This window comes from Mixophyes fleayi, chromosome 5 (genome assembly GCF_038048845.1).
Source record: "Mixophyes fleayi isolate aMixFle1 chromosome 5, aMixFle1.hap1, whole genome shotgun sequence".
Lineage (NCBI taxonomy): Eukaryota > Metazoa > Chordata > Amphibia > Anura > Limnodynastidae > Mixophyes > Mixophyes fleayi.
The window spans coordinates 58,838,164-58,850,870 of record NC_134406.1 but is presented as its reverse complement, the minus strand read 5'-3'; the positions used below and the strand labels follow the sequence as shown (position 1 = coordinate 58,850,870).

Here is a 12,707-nt window from a genome sequence, read left to right as displayed (position 1 = left end):
AAAATAGGTATTTTTCTTCAAAATTAGATAATAATTATCACTAACTTTGAATATTCTGTGTTATTATCTGTTTTTTCCTCTATGAAAAGGCAAAACATGACTGTTCACTTCCTTCCAGGAAATCAGCCTCTGTGACCCAACGTCTCCATTACTGGCACAGAAATGAGTCCAAAAATGTAAAATATTTGTGAGAGTGCCCAAGAAACAAGAATGATTCATGCAGTACAGTGTACTGTATTATGAATTAAGGATCAGTGGTAGCTGGGAGAACTACACCCATGATAAAAAGCTAATTATCTTTATACAATATATAGTATTTCCTGCCAGCAAGCTGTTAAAATTTCTAACACAACAATGAAGAATTCACAATGTAACTGAGCCAGGGGTCTACAGTTATCACTGCTACCACACATATTTCTAAAGCTTGATCTGCTGTACATCTGCTGCATCCTAGAGAAGCTCCATGTACCAGTCACATGACACATTGCCAATCTGTGGGCAGCACAGTGGCTAGTGGTTAGCACTTCTGCTTAACAGCACTAAGGTCGTGAGTTCAATTCCCAAACATGGCTTTATCTGTGTAGAGCTTGTGTGGGCTTGCTTCCAGACTCCAAAAACATCCTAGTAGGTCATTTGGCTACTATTAACATAGACCTTAGACTCTCTTGGTCTGTGTATGTTAGGGAGTTTAGACTATAAGATCCATTGAGGCAGGGACTGATGCGAGTGAGTTCTCTGTACAGTGCTGCGGAATTAGTGGAGCTATATAAATAGCTGATGATGAATCTGATGTACAGTCTAATGGGGGTGGGTGTGAGGTTTACAACTATACAACTGCCTTTGAAGTAATGTAGACATTCACTTCTCTACCTCCCATGTAAGAGGGTAGATGAAATTCTACTATGAGGATGAAGTGAATGTCTTCACACAACTGGAGCTGAATGATACATGGAACAATTAATCTGTAAAAGTTTGCACATCTACATAGTAAGAACATTTGTAAAAAAATAAGAACTCTCACCTTAACCTAAGCTTTGTTTTTTTCTATTTGACAAATTTTTCACAATGCAAATATTTGGAAAGAAGCAACTCTGCAAATAGGTGGATATGCAAAGCAGAATAAAATATGTCTGTATGTTTTAAGAAGAAACAGTCACAAATGTAATCCAGGATGTTGGCTCAATTGCTGTTCCTGTAAATACCCAACTATTTATTTTCTACTTCATTTCTCTGACATAGATGATGTTATACAGATAGCTGATAAGACTTGCCGGGCAAGTGAATGTAACTTTACTTATAGAGTGATATTTGTGCAGAGGTAAAACTGACCAAACACATGCAGATCTGATTGGTCAATGTATACATTTCTGATCAAACTGACCATTGCTGTGACAGAACAAAATCTCATCCAGTCAGAGTGTAATAAAGTCTGTTTGGGCAGAAATATTGCATTGTGTAATGACCTAGAGAGGATGTATGTGAGGTCATCCCCTGATCTGAATGTTTAGGGAGAACAGTGAAATATAGTGATTGGATCAAGGCAATTCGGCCACTAATATATCACTAACATATATGACTTAATAGCTTACAAATCTATCTGACAGACAATTTTAGCTAGTTTAGTATATAATATGCATATTCACATGAATGGGATCAAATTGTGTTGCATGTGTGTGATGTTATACATCAGAAACATAATTAACGGACTAAGAAATTTGAAATGTGAAAAATCAAGTTGCATGTGATTTTGTTATTGCCACACTTTTATTGTGAGGTCATGAGCAGCCCTAACAAAGAGCAATAAACTCCAAACACTGACCTCTACTTTAATGAGTTAGACAGGTCATGGTATTTTCGAAGTCTCCAGGTTTCAAACGACCAATAAAACCTACTGTAAAATGCAGATGTATTAAAGGAAAATAACTATCCCTAACATTATATCTATATATAATGTAGATTGTGGAGATTACAATAACTTGATGTATGAGATAAGGATTTTCATGTTACATTAGTATCTCAGCTCTACCTTATTAGTTCTCTGGCCAGTGATGTCTGTGTTTTCCACTTTGTTTTTTGTAAATTCTTTTTAATGGAAATTGTGCAGAAATCAATTATTGAAATAAAATTGGTACAATCATATTGGTATGTCAGATGTAACAAATTGTACAATACATATCTTTTCCTTTTTTGTAAATAGAACATTACGCATGAACTATTTTAACATAATAAAATAAAATAATATGAACATAACTCGTTATATATCTGTTGCTTCGGGGTAGATTCTTTTTTAATGTACTATCAATAGGTAATTACACCAGAATGAAATTGATAAAAAGTGGAAAGTATGGATCTTAAAAATGCTGATAGTAATTCCAGATTGTACAAAGAAGCGAGCTGAGGACAGGTTTTAAGGAGACCATTTGTGTGTGGAGCCAGTGTATTAATGTAATGCAGTTAGCATACACCTGCCAACAATGAAAGTGGTTGTAATTAACCCAATATAGAGACCAGCTATTTCTGGAGGACTTCCTTGCAGTTTATTTGGTTGCATACTACTGGGAAAGCCATGGGGGTAAATTTATCAAGCTGTAGGTTTGAAAAAGTGGACATTTTGCCTATAGCAACCAATCAGATTCTAGTTATCATTTATTTAGTACATTCAACAAAATGACAGCTAGAATCTGATTGGTTCCTATAGGCAACATCTCCACTTTTTCAAACTTGCAGCTCGAAAAATGTACCCCATCTATGGCATCTCATTGTTTAAAGGTTCCAATCAGGAGGGGGTATAACATAATTTCAAAGGCATGGGACATTGTTTAGACTATCATCAATAAGTGGAGAAAATGTGGCATAAGATGGACATTGTCAAGATCAGGACATCACTCCAGAGTTGACAGGACACTGAGATAATAATATGGGAGGCTACCAAGAGGCCTGCGGCAACATTAAAGGAGCTGTAGGAATTTCTTGCAGGAACTGGTCACTACCTGCATGTGACAAAAATCTCCCATATTCTATACATGTCTGGTCTGTGGAGTAGGCAAGATGGAAGTCAGTTCTCACAAAAAAAGAAAATTCAAATTCATCTAAATTTTGCAAAAAAAAAACCAAACAAAACAAAACAAAAAAAATTCATCACCCCAAACCAAGTGGAAAATGCCTTATGGTGAAATGATAACTTTTTGGCCTTAATTCTAAAAGATATGTTTGGAGCAGAGACAACACAGCTCATTACCCAAAGAGCACCACCTACTGTGAAGAATGGAGGTGGCATCATGCTCTGGGCTTGATTCTCTTCAGCTGATCCAAAGCACATCCAAGAAATGGCTTTAGAAAAGGAAGATTTAAGTCTTGGAATTTATCAATGAGAGCCCAGACCTAAATCCCATTGAAAATCTATAGCAACCCCTCAGATTCTAGCTGTCATTTTGTAGAATGTACTAAATAAATAATAACTGGAATCTGATTGGTTGCTATAGGCAACATCTCCACTTTTTCAAACCCGCAGTTTAGTAAATATACCTCCAGGTGTAGGAAGTTGATAGAGACTTATTCAAAAAGACTCAATGCCATAATAAGAGCAAAAGGTGCTCCCACAAAGTATTTGTTTAGGGGTCTGCACACTTATGCAACCAAGGTATTGTAGTTTTTTTTTTATTTTTACAGCTTTTTCAAAAGATTCTCCAGTTTTATTTCACAGGGACATTTGCTGCCCCTAAAACGGCTCATGTCATTGGACCATGGATTGAATGATGTGTATAGAGAACAAAGTTACAAATAGTATGACAGGAGTTAAGATATTTTCACTATGGGCACATTTACATTTATTATGTGAATGATTAACGACACCTTTTCTTATTTTATCATCTTTATATTTAGCACTCTTGCTGTTTATGTACCTACACAAAAATTTAAATTTTGGGGTTTGTCATGGGCAATGTAGAAATGTGAAAGTCACTACTAAGCCCCCAATGAGTTCAAACTGGAGAACCCTAAGAAGGTATAGGGGACTATAGGGGAAGGTATAGGGGACTATAGAGGAAGGTATAGGGGACTATAGAGGAAGGTATAGGGGACTATAGGGGAAGGTATAGGGGACTATAGGGGAAGGTATAGGGGACCATAGGGAAAGGTATAGGGGACTATAGGGGAAGGTATAGGGGACTATAGGGGAAGGCATAGGGGACTATAGGGGAAAGCATAGGGGACTATAGGGGAAGGTATAGGGGACTATAGGGGAAGGCATAGGGGACTATAGGGGAAGGTATAGGGGACTATAGGGGAAGGTATGGGGGACTATAGGGGAAGGTATAGGGGAAGGCATAGGGGACTATAGGGAAAGGCATAGGGGACTATAGGGGAAGGCATAGGGGACTATATATGAACAGCCGCAAAATGCTCTCATAAATTTTCATTTCTTATCACAATGATAAGAAATTCATTAGGTACCAATTTATTAAAATCGATTAGCTGGGATAGCTGAGACAACAATAACGGGTTCTTAATGACATGGCTGAATGTGTGGAGAGCACAAAGCCTGCCGGGGAGAGATCAGAAGTTCCCTCTCCTGCGGTGCTCTCCCATAGGTTATACTAACGCCAAACTTGCAAAGGCAGCAAACAAATTTAAACCTCTTCGGGGGTTTATAAATAGACCCCATTGTCATACATGGGCTAGAAAAATCCTACAGCAACTGCAAGTGTATGATATGAAGATTTGCACGGACAATCTATTTAGCCACTGTAAGGTCTTGTGTGGATAATTTATTCAACTTGGTTGTACAACCAAACAGGTAATATGTGCAGTATCAACAACATAGTCCACAATTACTTTTACCACAAAAAATGTACTATCAAAAAGTCAAAGCACCTGTAAATAATCATTGTCATTCTATATTCCAGGTTTGTTACTAGCGATATAAAATACTGATGTAACAATTTTAACTTTTGCAGCAAGAAAGTAGATGTGTGTACATTTATTTGCTCCCCAAAAATATGTATTTCCAAAGGAACCTTAATTATCTGTGCTGTGATCAACCATGAAGTCTCCTGAAGGGGTTGTCTACCTTCCGATTTATTGGCTTGTATGTACCCACCTGTAGATTTTAAATAATCTAGAGACATTTATTTTGTTCTGCTCCTGAATATGAGACAATTCTGCTGTGCACTTGGCACTGGATATTGTTGTATCACGATAGCAGCAATTATATGCCGTATCCAGGGGCAGTTTGTCTGTTTATATAAAGACATGGCTGAAAAATCCTGCATAAATCCAGTAAGGTAAAACAATGTCTCTAGCAAAAGTTGTATTAAGGCATGTGCAAATCAAATATATGAAGGTCATCTGAAGGACACCTTTAATAGTGCAGCAGTTTTTTTTAAAGTTAACATTTTTTCCTTTATATTGTGAAACAAAGAGCACGTTTCTATACTTTATGAACTGTATTATCTTCTATATTGAATATATAACTTAATAGAAAGGGAAGCTATAAAACACTAAATTAAAGGAATAACTCCAGGCAGCAGAAAATTCAAAATGCATCAGTTTTTATCTCGAAATCTGTGGGACACATACTGTTGTGCAATTTAAGGGTGGAGTGTGTGTGTGTGTGTGTGTGTGTGTGTGTGTGTGTTTATATAATTGCTCCCCAAAGCTGTGCTTGTTGGTTATCCAGTTTCATGATCTAGATCTTTAGCACAAATAATCAACGTTTCATTGAATGTACTTATAACAATAAACTGAAACAGGATATTTTAAATATAAGAAACTGTTTGTAATATAAATATTTAAAATATTTAATTTTAAATGTTTGAAGAATATGTTGATAGCATATCACAATTAAAGAGCAAGTAAAGACACAATTTGACATCTATGGTCATCAATGGCTATGTTATATAATACTTGCCAACTTTTATATTCTCCCCTCTGGGAGATCCTGGAGGAGAGGTCAGGTGCCAGGTGCAGGAGGGGTAATGGTGACGTGATTATGTCACAGTGACCAACCAGCTTGCTGTGCAATACCATGATTCGCGTAGTAGAGTAGACCAAGCATGGTTTATACTAGATTAAGTATATCCACTATGACCTATTTCACTTGGCAGCAGGTTGCCATGTTATGAGGAAGGTATTTTTCTAACAGAGCAGTCATAGTCTGACTGACAGCTTTGCAAGTTTGCACTGTAGAAATACACTGTGCGGATTGGTAAATTCACACACAGGGGCAGGGCCAGTAAAGTCACAGTAGCCAAACAACAGTTTTCGCAGCTTTTTGACCTATATCCCCCCAGGATGCAGCCCTACAGATTTTGGAAGATATTTTGTCTGAGTAGGGAAGTAATAATCTTCTGTTACTCTAACTACAGAACCGCAGTGGAATATCAGGTCACTGAACAAATGTATTTTACCTAAATTGTTTAATTCTGATAATGTTTTGGGGTTTCACTGGTTCTTTAAGCTTTTTTTATCTTATACATCAGCACGTGGACTAACTTACTTTCATTATTGCACACTTTATAAATTATAACTGAAAGCAAACCTGCATAATTCTTTGGTAGTCCCCTTAGGTATAGTAACACATATAATAAACAAATTAAGCAAAACAGCAGCTGCCAGTACTTCCTTCAAGATCTCAGGCCTTGGAATATGAAGAGGGAGGTTATGAATTTCTAGGGACTTACCCGGAAGAAAGACATAGAACTAGAAGGAGCAAATTGATCACTGAAACCGATTCGCCTGCCTGGTGACCCCTACGTGACTTCTAACGTAGACCATTCTTCATTTTTATTAGCATTGCTTCTTAGTAATACATATTAACTTGCAAAGTTAATGCAATTGCATCAAGACTGGGATTACAAAGGTCAGATTAGAAAAATAAACAAAATGTAGATCTAATTACTAAAGTAATGGCTTTGATAAGCATAGGAAAACTATCCCACCTAATACTTTGATCGAATAAAAGAGTATCAGTAAACCTTTATGAATATCATTTATACAGCACAGACATATTTCACAGTGATGAGCAGTAATTACAATAGATTACGTGAGAAATCAAATATGGACCAATAACAAAAGGGCAGACAAACTCCTACTCAAATAGGTTTATCATTCATAAAATCCATGCTGGTGATGTCAGCAGTTCCGAATGAAATGATAGGCTGAAAACTGGTTCAGCTGAAACAATGGCTGGATCCACTGTGTGTAGGTGACAGCTATGTATAAAACATATCCCATCACAAACAGCAATGAGAATTGTGTGCAACATGATGTATTTCAGGGCCCTTAATTATGGTCCATAGTTTCCAAAAAGGCCCAAAAAACAAATATGGCAAATAATTACAAAGTTACCATTGTAGCTACACCCTAGCATTGTTACTGGTTACTCCCTAGCATTGATGCAGGTTACTAGGTGAGATACTCATCAAATCATGCTTCTTTGGCTACCCAAGGTGGACATTTCCTTTTTGACAGGAATAACCTCTTGCCAGTCTCCTGTGGCCCCAAGGACACTACCAATACCACTGAACTGCAATTAGACAGGACCAATAAATCTAAACTGAATTTGCTTCAAAATGAAATAGAATTTAGTGAAATTTTATATATGTGAAGTTCCCACACAGTGAAAAATTTCAGGTGTTACAAATTATATTAATATTTGGTAGATAGCTGAGTGTGAGCTATTACTCTCGCACAGTGGCGGATACAGAGGGGGGCGATCGCATGTCAGCCAGTTCAGATTGAAAGACCACCCCTGCTGTATCATTCAGTACACTAAAATCCCAGAATCCTGTTGTGTAAAGGAAAATAATCTTACTTTACAAGCACAGCTATAAAGGCTAGTATTCTCTAGTTGATCATGAAAACTGGAGCAAATAAAAAAAAACAACCAATCATTTGTATGGCTTTATTTTCTAAACTGCAATATAAAATTCAAGAATCTAACTACTTGCTGTAAGCGACATTAACTTTTTCTTTAACATTAATTTATATAAATGTTATAATATATTATATTATATATTATACAGTACAATTCAATACTACTACCGTACAATAGGGAATCACACAAGTAGGTAAAAAATCCTAAACAAAGCACTTTAATTCAAGCATTCATTGCCTTCGATATTACTTATAACCCTTTCACACTGAGGCTTGGATCCGGGAATAACCCAGGTCATGTGTCTGGAGAAAAAAAAAAACAGAGAAAAAACAAGACCGCGCTCGGTATATCCCAGAATATATATGGTACCAACTGCTTGGCAATTAGCCCGTGCTCGGTATATCCCATATTGTATATAGTACCAGCTGCGTGGCAATATAAATGCCCATATAGGTATACAAAACAAAAAGACAGTTGTCAGCGCTTATCCTTCACACTGCATCTCTGTGTGTTTCTAGCAAAATGAAAACATGAGGTATTAGTTCATATTTTGATCAAAGCATTTAAGCCTGCATCCCAGCGTCAAGGGCACCTTCACTGACCTATATGCTTTAAACACCATTAAAATGCAGTTAAGATCAGATACACTCATCTCCCAGGTATAATGGTGTTGAAAGCATATAGGTCAGTGTAGGACCTGCATATAATGAGGTACCTTTGACGCCGGAATGCAAGTCGTGTGTCTGTGTGAATGGGGTGACCCAGGTTCATAATCCTGGTCTCGACCAGAGATATTCCCAGGTTGGAGTCGGATACACTGTGGTCTGAAAGGTGTTCCAAAGTTATTCGACCCAGGTTCAGTTAAAAGCAGCTCATTGGAGGGGCTCAACTTGAAAATGCAGGACAGACACGGGTCCGGTGTGACCCGGGAACAAAGTGAGGTGTGAAGGGTTGCAACACAGGTTGAAACCATATTCATTATCCCATGTGTTACCCAAGATTTTAGTGAGATAGGGGTATAATCATCTTCACCATTTATTTATATAGGGCCACTAATTCCGCAGCGCTGTACTCACACCAGTCCCTGCCCCATTGGGGCTTACAGTCTAAACACACACACACACTAGGGTAAATTTGTTAGCAGCCAATTAACCTACCAGTATGTTTTTGGAGTGTGGGAGGAAACAGGAGCACCCGGAGGAAACCCACGCAAACAGGGGAGAACATACAAACTCCACACAGATAAGGCCATGGTCGGGAATTGAACTCATGACCCCAGTGGTGTAAGGCAGAAGTGCTAACCACTAAGCTACAAAGGGGTATAATTGAAGTAGACAGATGTTGAGTACACCTGCTCCTCTCCAGTATTTTTGACTGATTGACTTACTTGTTTAACCCTCTCAAATATAAAGTTTTGAAAGGATACAAAAACATAAATCTCTCCACTCAGCTTAATTGCAGTTCCAAAGATCTTATAAGGTCATTACAAAGTTTCACAAGTGATGCAACACCTGGAAAACTGAACCTTCTAGTTCACAAAGGATCAACACCCAAATATGTAAATTGACAGCATGTGCTCTGAGGAGATGTGCCTAACCCAAACCCTCACCTCATATCACAATGTAATAATCTACAATATAATGTAAGCAGACATTCTCATGTTATTATATTTAGATGGTTTGTTTATTTTTAATGAACTGTCACACACTTTCATATTGAGTATGTTTAAGAGACAAGTTAGATCAGTAGGGTTGTGGTTGTTTTCTTTTTCTTACATATATTATAATAAGGAGAGTAGTGTAAAATGGACAGGGCGTGGTGCTCGGTACAACAGACACACATATTATGCCTCCACATTTGCTTTGTGGCAAAATAAACAGATACTGACTTTCCTCCTGTAAAATAGGTCTGTGAGCTGATGCACAATTTCATATGTAAACACTTACATGTGTTTAACAATTATTTGGATCATACATCAAAATTGAGTGATATTATTATAGAGTGTATTATAAAAGTATCATTTTTTTAAAAATTATTTGCAGGGCTGCTGCTATTTCTTTCACCTTTCAGAGTATTAGTCAGTGGATAAATTAATGATTTCACTAGACTGCAGTATCAAATAGAAGTTGTAGCTTTTTTTTTACTCACACTGTTTTGTCATTGACCAAGATGTAAAATAAGTAATGCTTGAAAATATGGACTCAATTACCTCTTTGGTATAGTCTCCAGGGTTGGGGGTGGCCCCTGTGCCAATGTGTGGCTGTGATGGGGTAGAATGGCTTGGTTGTAGGCTGCTGCTCCTTGCAGGTGGCTGGCTGGGGCCTTCATTGTTACTGAGGGTATCTATGTTGCTGCTGTCCTCATTGGAGCCTGCACTGAGCAGTGCACTGACCGAGCCAGTCTCAGCATCCCCAGACACTTCATGAACCAGCCAGGCGCTCACTTCAGTCCTAGGGATGCGTGTGTCCCCCAGCGCCCTCACTTCGTCCAGCAGCCTCCGGGCAGTGAAGAACGAGTCCAGGTCCGGGTTCTTAGGGTGCAGGCTGGACCCTTCCCAAGTGTCCCTCAAGCTGTGGAAGGGGATCTGAGAATAGGCAGAGCTGCTCCCCAGGATGATCTCCCGGATGGGGGGCAGGTAAGAGTCGAAATCCACCCTTACCCCGACCAGGCTTAAGAGGATGGTAAACTGCAGCAGACCTTCTGTTAAATACTTCTTCAGATCCTTCATTTTATCCCTCCCGGGCCAAGAGGACGGGGAAACTTCTCAGCACCTCTGGAAGTGTCCTCTGGTTTCACTCCGTCTGCTGCCAGGGGCCGTGGGGTGAGAAATGCGGACAGCGGGCATAACCAAGGGGTGGGTGTCAGATGGGCACTGGGGAGCAGCCGGCGATTGTGGTTGCCCTAAACTGGTAAGTAGACAAAAGAGCACGCCGGCTGCTCCGCTCCTCTGCAGTGAGACACAAAGACATCAATGCACAGACACACTGACAATGCCGGGCATAGCTGCACTTCCCACAGATAGGCCGGCAGGGCGGGAGGCAGAGACATGGAGAGGAGGGAGGTGGGGATGAAGGTGTGAGCATACTGAGCTACCCGGCTCTGTACTAGTGAGTGATGTAAGTACCATGTGACAGAACACCCTCTACAGCTCTGGCCATATTAACCTCCACGCTGGAATTGGGGGATACACTTGTCTCACTTCATATAATAAAATAAATCAGAACGACATCTAAAGCATCGCACATCTCTTAATGTCACTGCAACTTATGCTACATTAACCTGACATTTATCATTATTGTTTTACAGTAAGTGGGTGAGAACACACCTCTAGCAGTCACAACTGTATTAATGTGTCAGATTATGACACAGGCTACTGGTTTTGTACCAACTACTACTTTTGTATAAGCTAGGACACTTATACATGAGTGTTGAAAAACAATGCTACTTAAACCATAGTAATTTGCCCTCGATTTAACAGTGTTCCAGATGGATGTGAAGCACATTGGTTAGTAATGTACAAAAATAAAACAAAACTAGAAAACCTAACTTACATCCTGTGAGACTGACACTTCCTCCAAAATAGAGGATGTGGAATTGGGGGTGTCAGGAAGTGGTTTGTTGGTGAAGTGTGGATAACATGTTTTGGAGTATAGTGATAATTGTTTGGTGTACTGCTTATTTTAACATTTATTATTACACCATTACATAGCTCCCAACTATCCTGATTTTGGTGGGACAGTCCCGATATGAGGGGATTGTCCCACCAGTCGGCAAGCAAGTAGGAATTTGAGAGGTATGATCACTCTGGTGCATGTGGCAGTTCAAGGATGTTTTGGGTGGAGTGGTAAGGATTTGGGGGTTGACTAGTGATTCAGAAGTGCAAGAAATGCCCCTAATATGACCAGGGGCGGGCTGGGCCGGGGGGCATCGGTCCCACGGGCCTCTCAGTCTTACCCCTGTTTGGGCCGGCCACCCCCTCCCCGTGGATGCAAGATTTCCTTAATATTACCGGCGGCCGCATCACAAAACACGCAATGCAGGCATGTCATCAATGACATTCATTGATGACGCGGCCGCATCGCGTGTCATGTGATGCGGCCGCCTGTGCGCCCCCCCCGGGCTGAGATTTGCCGGCCCGCGCCTGAATATGACTTGGGCACGTTGGAGGAGGTGTGCCTGTATTACTGTTTTAAATCTAGTTATTTATGTCAACATTTTGGTGCAATATAAAAATAATACTGCTGCAATCTATACAGATTCTTTAGTATTGGCTTCAGGATATAAAACTACTTACACTGTCGGCCCTAGTCAGCTCCTAAACAAAAATTTTAATGGCTCCCACCTGGGCTTGTTTTCACAAAACAAAGAAATCTCTAGTTCTTGGTACTTGTTTCCACACAAAATTAAAGTGGGGATAAGTTCATATAATATCTTTACTTTATTTGGCACACATAAAAATGTATGGGATGGCCACACAAGAGTTCCAGTTTCTCCTTTTCAAATGATGGGATCCCTGATTATGTACCTCTCTGTCTCTCTCCTCCAGCGCACACTTTGGATATCAGGAATAATGGCATGTGGCTGGGGTATGTTCAAGTTTGGTACCAAACATGTCAGGATGGTGCTACCAGAGAGGAGCTGATAAGTAAAGTACTGGAGCTGGGAGAGCAAGGGAGGGGTGAACTGGTAGGCAAAAGAGAACTGAAGAAGAGTACAGGATTTGTGGGTGCCATAGCTCCTTACTACGCCGGTGCAGAGGAAGAGCCATAAATAGAGAGGCAGACTGCTCAACACTAAATGTGCAGACAAAACATAAACAAAGCACACTATC

General features: G+C 39.5%; 1 protein-coding gene across 1 annotated transcript in view; it reads right to left on the bottom strand.

The window, feature by feature from the left end:
* NFE2L3 (NFE2 like bZIP transcription factor 3) overlaps positions 1-10,948 on the bottom strand; it is a 33,554-nt gene extending 22,606 nt beyond the window's left edge. Inside the window, exon 1 of the mRNA XM_075212251.1 lies at positions 10,086-10,948. Within this exon, the coding sequence (XP_075068352.1) occupies positions 10,086-10,604 (519 nt within the window). The 5' untranslated portion in view covers positions 10,605-10,948. The remainder of the gene's footprint in view (positions 1-10,085) is intronic.
* Positions 10,949-12,707: the final 1,759 nt, after the last annotated feature.